The sequence below is a fragment of the Passer domesticus genome, chromosome 5, assembly GCF_036417665.1.
Source record: "Passer domesticus isolate bPasDom1 chromosome 5, bPasDom1.hap1, whole genome shotgun sequence".
Lineage (NCBI taxonomy): Eukaryota > Metazoa > Chordata > Aves > Passeriformes > Passeridae > Passer > Passer domesticus.
Window position 1 is genome coordinate 45,250,312 of NC_087478.1, and position 18,870 is coordinate 45,269,181.

An 18,870-nucleotide genomic window follows, 5' to 3' on the forward strand; every position below is an offset into this window, starting at 1 on the left:
TCAGTAAGAATGGTTTACCAAGTAAATGTTTACAACTGGCTCTTAGTGGTAAAGCATAACAAAAATCCTGGAACAGATGTGAAATTCTATTGCTGCACTTACAAAGATACACTTTTGCAATTTTTTGTGCAAGAATTTTGTAGTTTTCAGTGGATTATCTAAAAGTGATGCATATGATAATGAGTACTTAAATATCTTTTATCTTTCTCCAGATTTCTCCATGTAATTCTTTGTAAGAGAATGAATACATTTACTGACAGCATCTCACCTGGCATCTCTTAATCAAGTGTATTTTATCCTCCCTGCACGTGCTTACATACTGTAGATTTTTAGTGCTACAAAAGTAATGTAACTAAATATTTGCCTTAAATGTGTTATTACATATTTCTGAGATGCCCTTGTTTTTTATTTTCATGTAGCTTCATAATACACAACAAAGAAACTTTCTTCAATAATGCTACAAGAAGTAGAATTGTACACCATATCTTACAAAGAGTGAAATATGAAGAAGGCAAAAACAAAATTGGTAAGTATTAAGAAATGTGCTTTTAAATGTGTCTTTAAAAAAAAGAAAGGAGAGGTCTGCCTGGCCTCATAAGAGACTATTTTCCTTCCTTTTTTAATCACCTTGATTTTGACTGTTTACATCTCACCCCCTGCTGTGGTAGGGGCTTTGCCTGGAAGATGTGGTCATCTCCCTGTAATATCAGTCAGCTTTCACAGGCATGTCACCACATGGGATTTACCATCTCTGCAAGGGAAGAGATGATTTAAACATGAAATATTAAAAGAATATTACAAGCAGTGAAGCAGAGAGACTCATGCAGGAAAACCTTTATTCTTTCACAAATGTGCTTGGACATTTGTGCTGCTCTAAATCTCAGGCTACTGGGCTTCTCCCTGAACACCTCTCCATCCCTAGGGGAGATGGAGGACTCTCTATCTCTGGTGCTGCTGTAAGTCAAAAGGAAGTTCACCATTGATGTCCCCAGTGCAAAGAATGCTATGCATAACTGTGGCATTATTTTCAATTAGTGAGTGGAGTGGAAATTTGGAGTGGCACACATGCAGGTCCAGGAGAGCAGGCAGTGACAGAGGAGAGATAGAACATGAAACCTTCTGCCAAATCACACAGAGCTCATACAGCTTGAGTACCACACAGAGACAAATTTAGAGACAATCTCCACAAAACTCGGCAGTCTGTTTCATTTTCCTGCTGTTTAAACCTCACCTTTCCTGAAGAGGAAGAGAAATGTCCCAGAACTTCACTTCTTTCTTTCTCAGCTGCTGGGAGGAGGGCAGCAATAGCCCTGAGCAGAGCTGATGTTGCATCTTGCCCGGCAATCCCTGCCTACCTCAAGATCCCAATCTCCCTCACATGTGCTGTACCTGTAGTGAACACAACCTTGCACTGATCACTGAGCAGAGCAAAGCCCAGCTCAGCTGTACAAGTTTGACTTTTCTGACAGAGAGATTAGAATAAAATATATTTTGTCAGGCAGATGCTGATGCTACCACTGAAAGTGTTATTCATGTTGACTTATTGCTTCTCATTGCTGTGTTCTTGCTGCTGCCTGTCCCCTGTGAATTAGGAAAGGAATCAAGACTCTATGCCTCCTGATCGATAGGGATCAAATACCTTCAGGTTCTTAGTGTGGATATTTGGTTTTACATTGCCTGGTAACAGTACAGTCCTATTTTCATGATCTTCCAAATGAAAAGCACTGACACCTCAGCAAATATTATTTCTCCAGGCTCTCATTAAAGAGGGACATGGCCTGAGTGAGTGGGTTGTATGATTACTTTTTTGTGCCACATAGGAATGATTTTATTTTCTGGTCTTGTAATGTTGCAGTTTGTCTTGTTCCTTTCTGCCTGTTCAGCAACTTTCATAAGACACAAGCTGAACACATTTTAAAAATTTGTTACCATATGGAAATTATTAGTTCCTGTTGCTTTAGTGGTCTGCAATTCAAAAATATCAAGACCTATCCTGAAGTTTCTAGCTCTCAAGATATGCAGCCTTTCATCTAAATAGCTTTGTTAGACCATGTTTTATAAGGTCAAAGTTTAAACTTGGTGTAAAGTCTCTAATGTCACTCTAGTTACACTGAAGATGGATTTGGCAAATGAATCTTTAAGCCTCTAGCATAATAAATTATAGATGCTGATTAATATTTGAACAAGTCTTTCTCTGTATTATTTCTTAGTTATCAAAATGTATAGAAGATTAATTTTTCTACATGCATCATGTACTGTCAGTTGGCTTCCTTCTTCATTTAGCCAGTTTATGAAAATGTATCTTGCTTTTTACTTAGCCATTTTTCTGCTCCTGTTGGTAAATAATCGAATACTTTTGATTCTCAGGTCTGAATCGATTGCTCAGTAATGGCTCCTATGAAGCTGCATTTCCTCTTCATGAGGTATTTTGCTCTTTTTTTTTTCCTTTTTGAACAGACATTTCCCACAAAATGAATTCTTAGTCGTGTAATTATTTATCCTTAACCTTATTAATATCTGCCTCTGACATGCTTCCATTTAGGAATGCTTTTTTTCCTTGGGGAAAAATTAGAGGCATTTCTTGCAAAAAGAGATTAGTAAAGAGAGTTGTTCTGTATCTGTTTGGTAAAAACTCTTTGAGTTGATATGTTTTCAGAGAGGAAAAACATCACACTCTGGGGGGCTTTTTGAGATTCTCCAAAGATTTTGTTAGCATTTATAGGCTATGACTTGGATATAACTTATTATAAAAATCTTAGGAAGAATATTCTCAAATCTTAGTGACATCAGTTGATTTTTTTTAATGCCATATTTAGCTTTTGGAGCACAAGTATGTAGTTTGCATAAATTGCGTTATCCATGCTGCTAGTAAAAGAGATTTCTTAAATATTCGTTTTTGCTGCTGTTATTCATTAATGTCCAGATGTTTATTTTAGGGAAGTTACAGAAGTAAGAATTCAATAAAAACCCATGGAGCAGAAAACCACAGACACCTGCTCTATGAGTGCTGGGCTTCCTGGGGAGTGTGGTATAAATACCAGCCACTGGATCTTGTAAGGTAAGACTTACCTGCTTTTGCTATGTCACATTATAGATGCTTTGAGCACAGGTTGTTTTACTTCTGACAAAACCATGAAAAGCTATTTAATTTATGTGGTTTTTAAAAACTGATCAAGTCATGGGAAATAATTTAGTTCATTGTGACACTACATCCAAAGAAATATTTATAGAGGAGTTTGTAGAAGGACATGAAATTGAAAGAAGTTTCCTTCCAGAGTTTCCTGACACCATAATTTGTAATGAAATGTTTACAGGATGTTTAAGAAAGTAAAAAAGGAAGCGAGAAATCTATGGAGGCTGGATATACTTGATTAGCCATCTGTCTACAGGAGCAGTTCTTCCTCCTTGGAGCATGGCTTTGGTGAAAGATAGGCTCTCACCAACTAGATCCATTCCAAAAAAAAAACAACCACAGAATGAGCTCTGGATGAAGTTTCGTGATGCTTACAAATGCCAGAGAGCAGAGCTTACAGTTGCTGAGTGTGCTACTGTGTTCACAAGACTGGTGGTGGAAGTCTCCTCTGTACCACTACCCTCTAACTCAGACCAGCCACATCACCACTGTCCAGATTTTTATTCATCTTGGAAGCAGTCTGCAAAGAAAAAAATGCTGAGAAAGCTGAGGTGTGATTCCAAGTTCTTACAGTCCTTTTAAATAATGTTTTCTAATAGTCTTGCGTGCACTAATAGAGGATTACATATTTCTTACACATATAGAGAGCCAGAGCCTTTACTGATCATGATGGCAGAACTAATATTTGACCTTAATGGGATTTTTCTACTTGAAGAGAGGGGAACATGGAGCTACAAAAGCCTATTAATAAAGTCCTCAGATATATCAGGAGCACTGAAGATAGATCAGCCATCAGGAAGGGTCATCCACAACATGCAATTGGTCCAGCTTATTAATTGCCTCTTTCATAAGTCCTGTAACTAATAGAAAACTTTGCTTTTATTTATTCTTAAAATTGTTTCCAGATGAAAGATTTGTAGAGGGTAGCTCTGGAGACAGACAGTGTTACTGATTAAGGCCATAAAAAACCCATCCATTTCATAAAACATAGTTTCATTTCCATGGATAAAAAGCTAACTAAGAAATACAATAAAAAGTTTTACTGAGTCATGTAATTTTTTTAATGCTTTACAAAATAATTTATAAAATCTCATCATTTAATCCAAATTTATTTCTTTTTTTAATACACTGGATAAAATTTGGAATTTTTTGTCAAATTACACAATAGAAATCGCTGATTTATGGAAGAGCCAACAGTTATACTGAAGGGGTTTTTGGCTTTTAATTTCCCAGTACACAAAAAGATATTATTATCACAGTACAAACAACTTATCTCTATAGAGTTTTATAATCATTTTCCCATAGTGGTCAAGGCTATGCTCTTCATCAATTCTTGTTTGTGGGAGTACTCTTGAGGCAATATCTGGTGATCGGTTTAATTTGATGATCAGGCATCAGGTTTTTTAAAATACGAGAATAAATGGTTACAGAATGATCAATGTTAGAGGTATGATTATTCTAGACCTTTATAGAAGCCTTCTTTCATAGCCTGGATTTAAAGATTTTTTAAGAAAGTTTATTTTTCATCAGACAGATTTTTCAAAATCTATTTAAAAAAAAAAAAAAAAAGGCTATAAGCTCCCTAGCTGAAGTCAGGAGTGTCCTGGTGTTGTTGAATAGGTGTTTACCCAAAGAGGAGAGGGGCAGGGGGGGTTGTGAGATTCCCTGAGCATTGGCAGCAGCCTGAGTCACAAGCCACCAAACTCAGCAGGTCCAAAGCTGCAGCCCCAGCTCAGCCTGCCATGTGCTGCCTGGAACACATCCACAGCTGTGGTGAATTCACTGAAGAAGGGTAACAACAAAGAGAAAGGAATGCCTTTTCCTTCTCACTTCACAGATGCTGGATTACTCACATTTCCTCAGCTCCTGCTGAGTTTTCAGAGGATTTGAAGATTTGGGAGGAGCTAAGGAAATGTGAGTAATCCAGCATTTGTGAATGAATCTTCCACGTGTACAGCCACTCTCAGCAGTTCACACGTTTATTGAGCTGGAGACTTTTCCTTGCAGAGCTGATTACACCAGCAAGACCTGCCGTTCACTTCACTTGGAAGTATCTCAGTGGGCATACTTTAAAAAAAAGCTTTTTTCAGTGCCAGGTCTACAGCAAGAAAATCTTTCCCCCCACCACAAAAAGAGTTATGTGGGATTGTGCTTGAAGCTTGTAGCGTGGTCATCTGTCCAAAAGAAGTGGCTGGATGTTGATTCTTCCACAGACATGGCTCAGAACTTACACTGCTAGTTGACATTATGCTTTAGAAAGGCTAAGAAATAAATTAGATGTAGATAGTACATTTATGCCATCAATAGATGTGCTATTTCTACCTTAAAGTCAAGTTACCACAATGGTAAGTGAAAATGTTCATACTCCAGTGCTGTTTTATTTTTTCCTTAGATGTTAAAGTGAGGTTTTTCCTCCTGTGCTGCCACTTTGGCAACTCCCAGATTGCATTTCATCTCATCAGCTGGCTGTTATGGAGATACTAGTTACTAAAAATAAATGAGAAAAAGTCATTTGAGGGAAATTGCATGATTCTGCTTCCACTCTGCTTTGAAACATGTGGCAATTCGATGGCACTGAGTTGGCATAATTTACAAAGCCACTCCTATTAGTCAACAGATGTGGTACCATGACTTCAATTATACATCTCTTGGAATTTAGTGTCCATAGATACTTTGCAATAATAATTTATGACCCTTAGAATTTATTATAATTGGAAAGAAACAGGTCTCATTATATTTATGTGCTCTGGGACCATGTAAATCAACAGCAACAGTTGCAGTGATTCCTGGGGACTTTGGATCACCTCCTTCACACTTCTGTGCCTTACTGCTTCTCTCCTGATTGTGCACAAATTGCTCCTGCTGCTGCTTGTGCATGTAATTGACAGGACAAAAATGCAGGGAGAAAAGTGGTTTTTAAGTTATTGTAAATGTATCTAAATGAACTTGGAAGCAAAAACTGATGCCTGAGCAACCTGCATTTTGCTCCATGTTTCCATTAAATGTCTTGACTGCAGGCTGACTACTCCCCTTCAGTCTCTCCTGTCAAGCCTTCCTACCCACCCCATTGTTTCTGACATGAGAGCTTCATATGTCCAAAACACTGCTGGAAAGCTCGAGTTTCTTTGATGTAGAAAGTTCTGTACAGAATTTCATTCTTACCTGCAAAAGAGTTAATGAAAATAGATAGGTCCTTGGCTTGAGCCCTGATATGTCTACATTCTAGATCCATTACTTCCTCCTAGGCATGTGGAAAGCAAAATATTTTGTAGTGAGGATCATTAAACATAGGATAATCCAATATCACATTTCATAGGTTGGAAATTAGACTTTGTAGCTTAATAATTTCCAAAAATGTGCCTTATTGATAAATATGGATATTGAAATCTTGACCCAATTAAGTCATAGCTCTACCACTGGAATGGGTAGAGGGGATATACAGTTCACCATTAAGGCAACTGGTATTGAAGGGCTAGTATATAGGCTAGCTTACAACTGAGAAGCTGAAATTACATTTTTATTGTTATTTTGATGGTACAGAATATATGAGGGTAGGAGAGATTGATTGGTCTATTGGGTGCTTGGGGGTTTTTTATGTTTCCACTTTTTAGGTTAATTGTGGAGAAAATTTTCTGTTAAAGATTCAAACAATTTTTTTCTGTCCATATAATTAATCTGAAAACCTGGATAACAATAAATTAGCAAAGTTAACAAGAACACAAAGATGTTATCAACAATGGAAAATTTCAAAGAGGCCTTGAAATGTGTAGAATGATAACAGGTGAAATTTAGGTATAAGTCATGCATAGTGATGCATTCTGGAAAGAAACCTCTGGAATTCTTTGCATACATTGCTGAGCCCTAGCTCAGAGAGAACTGCCATCACTGAAGAAAGCCACGTGAAATTTCTGTTCTTTACACAGTGACAGAAGAAGAGAAGAAACAAATTTGTTCTTCAAACAAATACATGGGGAAAATTGAAGGGAGTGACAAAGGCGTCTACATGTTTGTCATCTCCTGAGGGTGTGATGGTCCAGACTAGCTGAATTACATATTGGAATAAATGTGGAACTGCTCTGAATATGGCATCTAGGAAGGCCTCTAAAGACCTTCTCACTGGCACAGTTTGTTTCCATAGCATTTAACTGAGTGGTAGCACAGACTAAAAAGAGAAATTTCAAACTCTGGGGCCAGAAGACTTGATATATTAAGTTGATCCGGATGCAATTTACAGTAGTACAGCCTGTGCCTGTAGAATACCAGCTGTGTTGCAAAGGGCAATAATGGAATATCGAGGCTGTTTATCCATATTTAAGCCAATACGTATGAAAGTAATGTCAACCTCCTTCATTTATTTTTAAAACCTGGCTCATATGCCTTTTCCTTACTTTTCAGAGATGAGTTGCTCCTCATCAGGGACAGTCTTTATGCACACACTGAACTTTGCTTGGGTCTTCATCTAGGATGAAGGTGTTTGATTTCTAGATCAAAAAGAATACTATGATTTGCACCGTTAGATTGAAGGGCTCAACAGGGTAGGAGATTATTTTTGCCATTAATACTTGTTAGCGAGAGGGTTGGAACGAGGAAGCATTCATCCTTGAGTGTAGGGAATGAAGTAAAAAATAAAGCTTGATGAAAGAGGTGGACTTCACTACTTTGAACTATGTACATGGAGAAAAATAGGTCATCCATACTTAGTGGAAATAAGCTCAAATGTGAGTTTGCATTTTTGGAGGTGCAGGCGCAGACTGACGTCCTAGGTGTCAGGAAAATCATCAGGCCAAAGGTTTCATTTACACTCATAAGTCAGGTCTTAAAAAGCAGTTTGCAGTGTGTTTTCTACAATCGGTCCTGCTGCCTTTGTCAGAACTGAGCATATTGGTGTTAGCTTACCATCTCTTTAGTCTGTGAATTTGAGTCTCTGTTGAATGACAGAAGAATAAAAATAAAATGACAATCCTTGGCGTCCTGTACAGAGTAGGTAAACTCAAATGAAGATAGTCACTGCAGATCAGTATCTTCCATCAGAGCATGAGCTCAAGCCAGAGAGATATTTCCCACACTGGATATTTTTAATAGCAACTGGAAAACTACTAATTTTATGCAATCCAAATGAAGTGTTCTCCAGTGCACCCAGCCCTAGAGACAGTCCTAGGGCTTTCCATTCTCACTGAGAAAGTTTGGCCAATTATGTTTTCTGGTAGAGTAGAGGATCCAGCAGTGCTGGCTCACTACACTTATACTCTGGATTCATCAGAAATTCCATCATTAGAGTAAAAGAGAGTTTCCAGTAGCAGCTATTTTCAAATTGAGTGGATGTGCAACTTTAAGTTGTCTACAAAATGTCTGAAACACGAGCATATCATCTTGCATCATTCTTTAAAACCAATCTTGCAAATAATCCCCTAAAATCTACTATGCACAAATCAATAGAACAGTACATGAGCCTCCTCCTCTGCTGATGAGTTCAGCAGGTTTTTGTGTGCTTGATGTATTGTCTAATATATAAACAAAGGTTTGGTTGTGTTTAGGAGGAGGAAAATTGCTAATGAATATGTATGTAGCAAGATAAAACTTTCTGGCTACTTTGCTGCTAGTTTTTGAGCAATATATCTAATAAATTAGGATCAATTCAGACTGCTTTCCTCAAACCAATGCAAGATGATGGACCTTACACTTCACTTTCCACTGCAGTAGAATCATGAAATTAGTTTTGCAAGAACTGAGCTAAGAAAATAAATAATCAAATGAAAATAAACTTTATTCGAGAATGAAGGCTGGTTAATTAATTTCTTAGAACTAATTTGAGCTCAAATAATTTTTGCTTTTATACAAGCTTTAGGGATAAAATTTATTTCAATGCAGTTATTCAGGCAGTAAAGTCAAACAGCCAAAATAAAAGCACACCATCAATTTCCCAAATACAAAGAACTAGCTTTCTAAAAGTATCTCAGTGTTTCCTTCATAAGGTCACCACTTAGCGAACTGCAAACTGTGGTTGTTGAATTTTCAAATTAATGTTTTAAATTCATTACTGAGGCAGGTCCCTCAGTGTGCATTTAGAAGCTTAGTTGAAGGCTGTTTCACCTCTTTAATATGCTCTTCAGATATGATAGAAATATTTTTTCTACTAATGAGTAAGATTAAGTAGATTATTCTAATTAGCAGGTAACTTTGCTGTGTTTTGTTTTAAAACAGACGGTACTTTGGTGAGAAAATTGGGTTGTACTTTGCCTGGTTAGGCTGGTACACAGGGATGCTCTTCCCAGCTGCCTTCATTGGATTGTTTGTATTTTTGTACGGAGTCACCACTTTGAACCACTGCCAAGTCAGGTAACGTGGGAACTTTTAAAAAGAAATTGCAACTGTGGGTTATTATGAATAATTTGAGAGATCTCCCCACAAGCTGTTAATTATTTCATTTTAAATTGTTGCATGAACAGTCAAGAAAAGACTGCTTAAGGTACCCAGTATCAAACTTCCCATGTTTTGTCCTCCTGAACTGGTATGAAAGGAAATTCTTCTTTCCCAGTTCCAGTTGCTAATGGTGCTGGCAACTCAGAATGAAGTAGGGAAAAGCAGACTCCTCCATTACCCTTTAAGAGGCCAGAACAAGAGTGGAGACTTTTCACTCTCTACAAGGCCTTTCCCAAAAATCCACCACAGAGAGGCATTCCTCAGATGAAGAAACCCCTGGACCTTCTGCTGAGTGCTGCATCTCTAAGTTTTTGTGCACTTAAGTCACAAGAATAACTTTGTCTGAAGTTATCCTCACCCTCCTCCTACCAATGGTCACTGTGACTCAAGGAGAAGCTGGAAATGGTGAAGAGATACTACTAGGTTGTCCCTGGAGAACTGCACTCTGCAGCTATGACTGTAAACTCTGTAGTCTTAGGCAGTCAGCAAATATTAATTATACACATGCAGTTATGAACATCTTGGCTTCAGTTACAGACTAGTTTTGTTCAATAAGTAACTGAATATTAGCAAAGCTTATCAATCCAGACAGATTGTTGTACAGATTGTTGTAATAATCAAGCTACTAATTTTTGTTTTTTCTATTTTTCCAGTAAAGAAGTCTGCCAAGCTACAGATATCATAATGTGTCCTATATGTGATAAATACTGCCCCTTCATGAGGTTGTCGGACAGCTGCATTTATGCCAAGGTATGTTTTAGGCTATGCAAATAGAGATACTTCCTGGCAAAAGCATGAATTTTGCCTTTTGCATTGGTCTTTAGTGAGCCTGGGTAGATGAAATCTTGAAGGGGCAGAGCAAGCTCAGCCAACATTAACATTGTCTTTCATCAATGTTTAATTTGGTAAGAAAATATTTGAATGCAATTTGCACTCAGAGATTCAGCAGTGCCAGAGGTCGTGTTCTAGAGCTGTGTGTTACAGTGTCCTTGATATTGGCCTTTATCTTCTCATCCATCCTCTCTGAGTGGCTCCATAAAATTAATGCTTTGGGTCTGAAATGATGCTCACATCTGGTGTTGGCAGAGGTCAGTCCCAGGCCAGGCTGGCAAATAGTCCTGTCAATTCACAGGTGGATTTCTCTTGTCAAGGGAAGTACCCTCAGGATTGTCAGGCCAGCTAAACTCATGATCACATTAATTTTAGTAGGTGAAAATCAAAAATAAAGTCCTATTATCACAAATTGATCACATTATTAATATATCTCTCAGGTAACCCACCTTTTTGACAATGGAGCTACTGTCTTTTTTGCTGTTTTCATGGCAGTGTGGGGTAAGTTTTCATTTTGATATTGAGTAATTGCACCATCTTTTTCTCAAAGAATATTATGCAACACATGCTGTTTTATTTTCCAGCACACTTTTTATCTGACACTAAAAAAGAGAATATGGGCTTGAGACTTTCCTGTTTCTGCAAAAGAAAGATGCAATTGGTTGAATCAAGTTTTTACTTAATAATAATTTTAATTAAAATAAAACATGAATGCAGTTATATAGTGTCTATGTAGCTTATATATAGATATATCTGTGGGAATTTCTAACCATTTTTAAATCCATTGTTACTAAGATCGTCTCTCTATTACTGCTCAGGGCTTCTCATAGCTTAGGGCAGCTCAGTTTAGTGTCAGCATTAAAATGGAGTAATGTTTTTCCCCCACCTTGCAGAAAGGCAGTAAAACTTAAATCCATGTAAGCTGGTTGCAGTGAAAGCAAAGCTTAGATGAAATAAATAAAAGATTTCATTGAATGGCAAATTGATCCGAGTGTGGTCTAACTGTTGCCATGGAGGCTGAATTTTGCCCATAGAAATGTTCTATTTTTGGCTCAACTATTTTTCCTAGTATTTCATGTAGGCAGAATTGAAGGCAAGAGGAACCAGTAATTTCTGTCAGCACAAAAAATTATTTCAAACAATCCCTGAACATACCCAGGCTCTTAGCTGCTACCAAGCCATTGTGAGAGAAAGTTAACAGCTGTAGAAAATGGCTCAACAAGGGGACTCAACTACAGCATCCAAGTCCTTGCACTATATGGATTTAGTCACTGTTCTCCTGTTCTTACTCACACATCTCCAACTGCTTCAGAAAGATGTCCAAGTAATTTTTATAATCTTAATTTTAAACAGCAATCTCTTTACAGAACCACAAGAAATGTTCAAGAGGTAACATGAGAGCCACCAGAACAACATAGATTAGCTTACCTGTCTCTCAGTTCCTTCCTCCAATTAAAGTCGGTCATATACCAATCAAACCTATTTATGCCATTTCACGTAATATTGAAAATATTCAAATATTACAAATCACATTTAAGAAAAACCCATAGGTCATGCAGTCTTTATGTTTCTGCTTGATATTTCACCTTTGTTTTAGAGCTACACAGAGCTAAGAATCACCAAAAGTTTCTAAGCCTTAAAGATTTCTTTTGATGATTACTCAGCTTCTCCAAACTCTTTCTCCATGTGTTCACTGAAGTTGAGAATTTCCAAGACAATGTACAGGCAGGGACATCTTTACCTAGGAAAACTGATGGGTTAACGTTGCTGAACACTTATGGCAGTGTTCCTATCTGCTGGTGAGCATTTCTTCAGAGTGCAGATTTTTACACCAGTACTTTTGTTTCTCCTTAACAATAACAGTGCTTTCAGAAAACAGCTGTGCTCACAGCATGGTTTGTGTGTCTCAGCCGTCCCCAGATCCAGGGCTGTAGGGAAAGTAGCTCTAGGTAAGGGCAGTCCCTCACAGAGGTCACCGTGCCCAGTCCTGCCTTGTGGTCACTGCCTTTGAGAAGCCCGAGGAGGCTGAACATGCCTGCCTGCAAAATGTTGTAGGCCCTTTCCTCTCTCTTTCCTCTCTCCAGTCGACAGGAAGCACATCTGGTTAGTTTGTCCTTCCTCCCCCTCTTTCAGCATCACTGTCAGACTCCCAGACTGGATTCCCTCCAGGAATCTCCACACCAGCCTGCCAGGACTGAGCAATGCACTGCCCACCCATGCATGCACAGCACCTAAGTCCACAATACCTAGAAGTATTGTCCAAAAATACAATAGAAGCTGTCCCCAGATGATTTGGCTACTGGAGAAGAGACCATAGGACAGCAGCTGGGGTGAGAGCTTTCCCCAGCACTTCTGTTGCCTTACGCTGTGCTTGGGAGCTGGCTGCCAGCGGGGAGAGAGGGGCAGCACCAGCAGGAGCTGTGAATGTTGGGTGTGGCTTGGGGAATGGGGCAATCCTCTGGCTCCACACCAACCATACTTCCTAAAGAAGAGTTTGCAGAGAAAACAGTGAGATTGTGGGGATATTTTCCATGCAGGTAGGGCTAAAGCAACATTCAAATAAGGGAAGTCACACTTTCCAGGGATTTTCTGGTACTGTATTTAGGAGCTGGCTTGCTGCCTGTGTTAAATGGGTTTTCAGTCTGCAGCAGGTCTACTGGCAGCTGCAGGCATTGCCATCATGGCAGTAAATCATGGCAGAGGAAGAGAAGAAGAATCGATGATAGCAGTTTGATTGGGGAAATGTTTTTTCTGTCAGCATGAAACAACTGGCAAGCTCATAAAATATTGGCTGTGAAAAGTTCAGCCTTCCAGATGATCCAATTTGACAGACACTGACATATTAAATAATTATGGCAGTGTTTTCACAAAAAGAGAATGAAAGTAAAAAGAAAAGGCAGCTAGGACCATGTTACCTCTTTAGCCAAAGTTTACTGTTTTATTATCTAAACTATTTTTTTCATTGTCTTTAGATCCATTAGTAAACTCCCATCTTAAGAGAGAAGCCTCAGTCATTTGCTTGGGAGTTTCAAAAGCAAGTGTGACCATATGACTTAAGGAAACTAATTTTTAACTGATTTATCAAAGGACAAAAGGTCTCCCTTCAGTGCATGTAAGGAATTCATTATTAGTTTGTATAAATTTTTTCTGTATTGAAGCTTCTGTTGAAAGGAAATACCATTTCAAACAGATTGAAGCTATAAATCTTTGTGGTTTATAGGGGAAAAGCGAGTCACTATAATCACTAACATTTTTAAAAAATGTTTTCATCGGTGAACAGATTGCCATTGATGCTCACTGAGATGTGATCATCTCAGAAGCTGGAAAATAATTTTTTCTTGATGACATTATTCAGGTGTTCAAAGCTTTCAAAAGTAGTGAAGCAATATTGTATTTTGTGTTTCTGTGCTAGGGAGAAACACCTCCACTTTGTTCTTTATGTATGCCTTGAGAAATGTTTGGCTTGATGATAAAGCAACTCCCATATCTAGGAAAAGCTCCTCTCTTTTTACTGCCTAAATTAGATTCTTTCCAAAGACAGAAAATGAGAGAAACATGTTCATTCAAAAAAATATTGACATTTAAAGTGAAGAAAAAAGTAATTATTATTAAAAAAACTAGGTAAATTTGACACTCATTTGACTCCAACCTGTTTCAGTAAAGCCAGATGGAATTGTAGATTTTGCTTTTCCAGTGGAGGTACTGGGGAAAACTATGCCAAAGCTGTTGCTGCCTAGATGTCTCCTGAAACTCTGGAGAAAAATTCTGTAACTGTTCAAAAGGAAAGTCCAGCAATTTATCATTTCTAAAGCCATGCTGAAGACAGGGTAGGCTGGTGGTAGTTTCTCTCTCTGTGCACATCTTTGGGGAGCTAAGGGATGCAAGAAAAATCCTTTTTGAAATTTTTTCCTGTGTAGTATGTTTTCTTTGATAAAGGAAGTAGCTTTAGAACACTTGCTGAAAGGCAAAACTGGGAGGGGAAAAAGAGGACTGGCATGAAGAATTTAACACTTTTTTCAAGCAATAAGAAATGCCAACATAAAACAATTTTTCTGTATGTATCTGTTAGTCTAATAAAAGATATTACTTTTCTACAAATCTTGCCTCTAGCATTAAATGTTCACATTAATCTGCTCTCCAAGGAGATAGAATTTAAGGATGTTCTTCAGCAGTACTCCTGGTATATGGAATATATTCTAGGAGTCAGGATGGATATATTAAATGGTGGTCTGAAATACAATAGAGAGAGGATTTCTGAGAGAAGGTCAGACTAAAGCTATTTCCTACAAGAGGCCATTTGCATTACGAGATAAGATCACAACTTGTTACAGAAGCATCTGAGGAAATTATGTTAAGCCAGCTGCTTGTACAAGTGGATATTGAGGACCCAGCTGCAAGGTTGAGTTCTGAAGTAGGACAAACGTAGTATAGGAAAAGCTAGTAAAAGATCTGGGAGCTAAGGCCAATAAGAAATGCAAAATTCCAAGCAGGAATTTTTGAGAAAAATCAGGATCTGATTTACACAAAAGGGGAAAATACAACGTGTCCTATTGAATGTCAAAGTCAGAAAAGAATGCTGAAGTTTGTATAGGGTTATTTGCAGTTAAAACTACAATTTGAGAATAAGCAGAGAAATTTGAAAATGCTGTGCTTTTAGAAGACCTCAATAGCACAGTGAATCAATCAAAGATAGTTATTTATAGAACATTTTAAAATATCTAGCAAGGAAAAGCTGCATACTGACCTGAATAGAGGGAGAAAAGTGTAACAGAATGAAAGCTAAAACAGCACTGTACAGATCATATTTACTACTTAATGATTAGAAAATAACTCTCTAAAGAAGCTTCAGGAACTTCCCATACTTACTCTGACAGGTGCTAAATGTGCTAAACATAATAGGTATAAATTTCTCACTCCAGGTGTGGGAAAAACAAGAAAGAAAAGAAGTATTGTTCAACAAAGATTTATCTGAGACGTTTAGGGCCGGGACTCAAACACCTACTGGAGTTCTGCTACCAGCAGCTTTCTGGAATGGAAACAAAGTCACAGAAATAAATCAGGCTTCTTCCTCCTAGGTTTCCAAACAGTACAGGACTACCTGTTAGCCTGAAAAAAAATAATTCAATATGAGCTGTTAGAAGAGAAGCAGTTCTACCAGGAAAAAAATCAAGGAATGAACCATGTTGTGGTTCAGTAGCCGCGGAGCCTCATTAGCTCTTACTGATTTTGCTGATCACAACCAATCATACTGCAACTATTACAAACACTTATAGAAGCATTAGGCTCATGACTCTCTATTAGACTAAAATCAAAGTGGTTGTTACTTGATGTAACATAATTCCAGCTTGCAGAAAAACAATTACCTGATATATGAAAATGCCCTCAAACCAAATATCTGCTTCCTTACACATGCTTTTGACACCTTACCTTGTCTGCTTGTAGTGTTCCTTTCCTAAGCATACTTTCACTGCACTAGCTAGTACAACAAAACATAGTTCTTCCTGTCTAAAAATTAACTTTTGCCAAACTGATGCCAGTGCTTAGTATCAGGTCCCATTTTTATCAATATGCTGCAGTCGGGCAAACAGCCCATTAAGGAGAAGCTTTTATGACTGGATGTGAATTATATTGCCAGATGATTGTGACACTTTTACAGCTGATACTGTGCTAGCTCATGAACAAAGAGTTTATGTTCTCTGGTTATCAATCTGCTGCTTCTCAGTGAACAATAAAGGGCAGGCTTCCTCTTCACTTCACAGTGGGAAAGGAAGCCTGCCCATTGATTTGTGGTAACATTAGCTTTTCTCTATTCTTTACACAAAACAAATGTTTAACACCACTGTAACTTTAAGCAGGCTGAGTATTAAACTTTGGATTATGAGCATATTATGCTATTACTGTTTCCTTGATTTTTCTCTGCATCACAAAATGAAAGCACAATTGTCATATTAAAGCAGGAATTTCCTCAAATCCTTTGTATTCAATTGGTCTGTCAGTGCTCCGGGGAAGCCAACACCTTTGTGTCTGATCACTCTGTCAATGTCCTGTTATGGTGACTCTCCACTCAGCTGCCCACTGGGTCAGAGGATGGTTCCACTGACTTGTTCAGGGACACACACCAACAGCAGAAGAGAGACCTCCTCCCAGTTCTTCACACTTTAATTCAAGTATTGGCCACTGCTGGCCACTGCCAGAGCCCTTGAAGGACTCACACCCACAGTTTAGGGTACAGCACTCTTTACTAATATACACACTGTGAGTGGAAAATTGTGACAGCTTAAAATTCAAAGATTGACAGTGACAGTAGCTGACTGCAAAAATGTATCCAAAGCAATATCCAGACAAGGCCTAATAATCAATCAAACCTGGCTCAAGGTGATCATTCAGCGGCATAGAATACAATTATTACCAATTGACATTTCTTTGGAGGAAACAGGTTCAGCCCATCCCTGATTCCAGAAGTTATGATGGAGTCTTCTCTAAATTTTCCCCATTCTTAACTTACTTTTATACTATTTGTTTACATTTAGATGGAGCTTGAGTGGCTCTAGTGATGCACACCTTTGTTATTGATAGGTGCAAAATTTTCTCACTTCTCTCTTAAAGATACATTCAATGAAATGTAAAGTGCATGCCCAGTGAGGGGAGGTCGTACCTTGAAGGTGGGTAACTTTGGGATGGAGGTGTGTGTTAATATTACAGTTAGGTTTTAATGACCCCAGTTCATCCAGGGACAACAATGTCACCACAGCTGCTGGCTCAGCAAGACACCTTCTCCTGTCTCCCCTGGCTGACGGGTGCTGTGCCATTTATCAGCTGCAAAGGACCATCAAGTTCCCCTCTCTGCAAGGATTACATCAGAGCCTGACCTCTGTGTCTCCATTCTGCTCCACCCTCCATTCCATTCCCCTTACCATGTGCTTAAATTTGCAGGCTGGGTATATGGGGAGTCATGGTGGAATAGGTTTTGGGCATGCTACATTCCCTACATTCCATCCAGGCAGCAGCAACTGTATTTTACCCTATAATTTCCATACTGTTAGAACTTCTGTTCAGAATCTGAATACAACCTCCCAGCTTTCTCTTAATTTTACTCCCAGTCATCTTCCCATAGCGGTCATGTTACTCATGTCTGTTACTCCATCTTGAACTCTATCAATAAGGGCTGTAGTACTCAATGTTTAATTATCAGACATAAACACCACACCATATATATGAACTCTCACATACGGTAAAAAAAAAAACAGGGTTGAATTAAAAAGGTGTAAACCAGAAATTCCTATTTTCCCAGTAGTACTCTACAGATTTTCAAATGCACTGGACTGTGCTTCCTCTGTGTTCTGGTTTCTGTGTAATGTAAATGGTCTTCAAAGAAAGAAAGTTACTCCATTATGTGCAATGGCCCCAAGAAACCTTTAGCTTCATCAGAAATCTGCTTTATCTAGCAGTGATGACTCACAGGAACGATTTTATTCTTTGAGAGCACTCCCTTGGTTGGTTAGAAATTAAGCATTCTCATTTAGCACTAAATGAAATCTCTAAAGCCTCAATCATACTTGAAGCAAGCAAACTAATCCTTAGAAAGCAATGCTTTTTGAAAGCAGTTTTGATCATCAGCATGATTTGCTGTTCAAAGAAACCCATTTATGCAAAGAAATTAAAATAATGTAACAGCTTCATTCAACAGTTCTGTGATAGTCATTAACATTTTCTTGACTTAAAAACAATTTTGCATCTTTTTTCCTACTTTCTCTAGCCACTGTTTTTCTGGAGTTTTGGAAAAGAAGGCGAGCAGTAATTGCTTATGACTGGGACTTGATAGACTGGGAAGAAGAAGAGGTTTGTATAAAAACATATACTCCTTAGTCTTTAATACAAAATTATTTGGTTGAAAATGTATGGTTTTATTTTGCATTTATTTTCAGTTCATTCTTTAAATCTTTATAAACCATGAAATAAGGATTTTTCTCCTCAGATGTTTCTCCTCAGCTGGAATGTAAAGAAGCTTTCTCCAGGCCAAACTGTCCTCTTTTTTCACACTTTTGTAAATCTAAACTAATCTGTGAGATTTCAGGGAAGAAATACACTATAGGAGAAATGCATTTTTATTTTGAAAGCTGGAAATTCTTGACAGCCCAGGGTACTGTGAATTTTGGCAAATGAGCTTTTATCCATTCTTTTAGTTTGTCACTGAAGGTGTCGATGGAAGGAAAGACCTTTTGAGGCTTGTACCAGCTTCTGAACCTGCAGGTGCTGGTTATCTGAGAGGGAGAGAGAGAGAGAGGACTTAATTCATTCTGTATTGTAACAAGAAATCCCCTTAGGGAAGACTAAACTTCAGAAAATAGCCTTAATCTTTCCCTCTCTGGTGGTCACCAGAAAGAAAGCACATGCTCTTGGGATTGAGAATTCAGGTCTAAATAGAACTAGAAGGCTTTGTTATGTGGGAGAAAAGCAAGATTCAGTGAGTGTTGAAGAAAAAGTGA

General features: G+C 38.2%; 1 protein-coding gene across 13 annotated transcripts in view; it reads left to right on the forward strand.

The window, feature by feature from the left end:
* The window catches only part of ANO4 (anoctamin 4), a 175,945-nt gene that overhangs the window by 123,511 nt on the left and 33,564 nt on the right, over positions 1 to 18,870 (forward strand). For all 13 annotated transcript variants that reach the window (XM_064419859.1, XM_064419858.1, XM_064419860.1 and 10 more), the window contains 7 exons: positions 420 to 526; positions 2,368 to 2,423; positions 2,937 to 3,058; positions 9,335 to 9,469; positions 10,207 to 10,303; positions 10,825 to 10,885; positions 18,141 to 18,223. In XM_064419859.1, the coding sequence (XP_064275929.1) occupies positions 420 to 526; positions 2,368 to 2,423; positions 2,937 to 3,058; positions 9,335 to 9,469; positions 10,207 to 10,303; positions 10,825 to 10,885; positions 18,141 to 18,223 (661 nt within the window). The remainder of the gene's footprint in view (positions 1 to 419; positions 527 to 2,367; positions 2,424 to 2,936; positions 3,059 to 9,334; positions 9,470 to 10,206; positions 10,304 to 10,824; positions 10,886 to 18,140; positions 18,224 to 18,870) is intronic.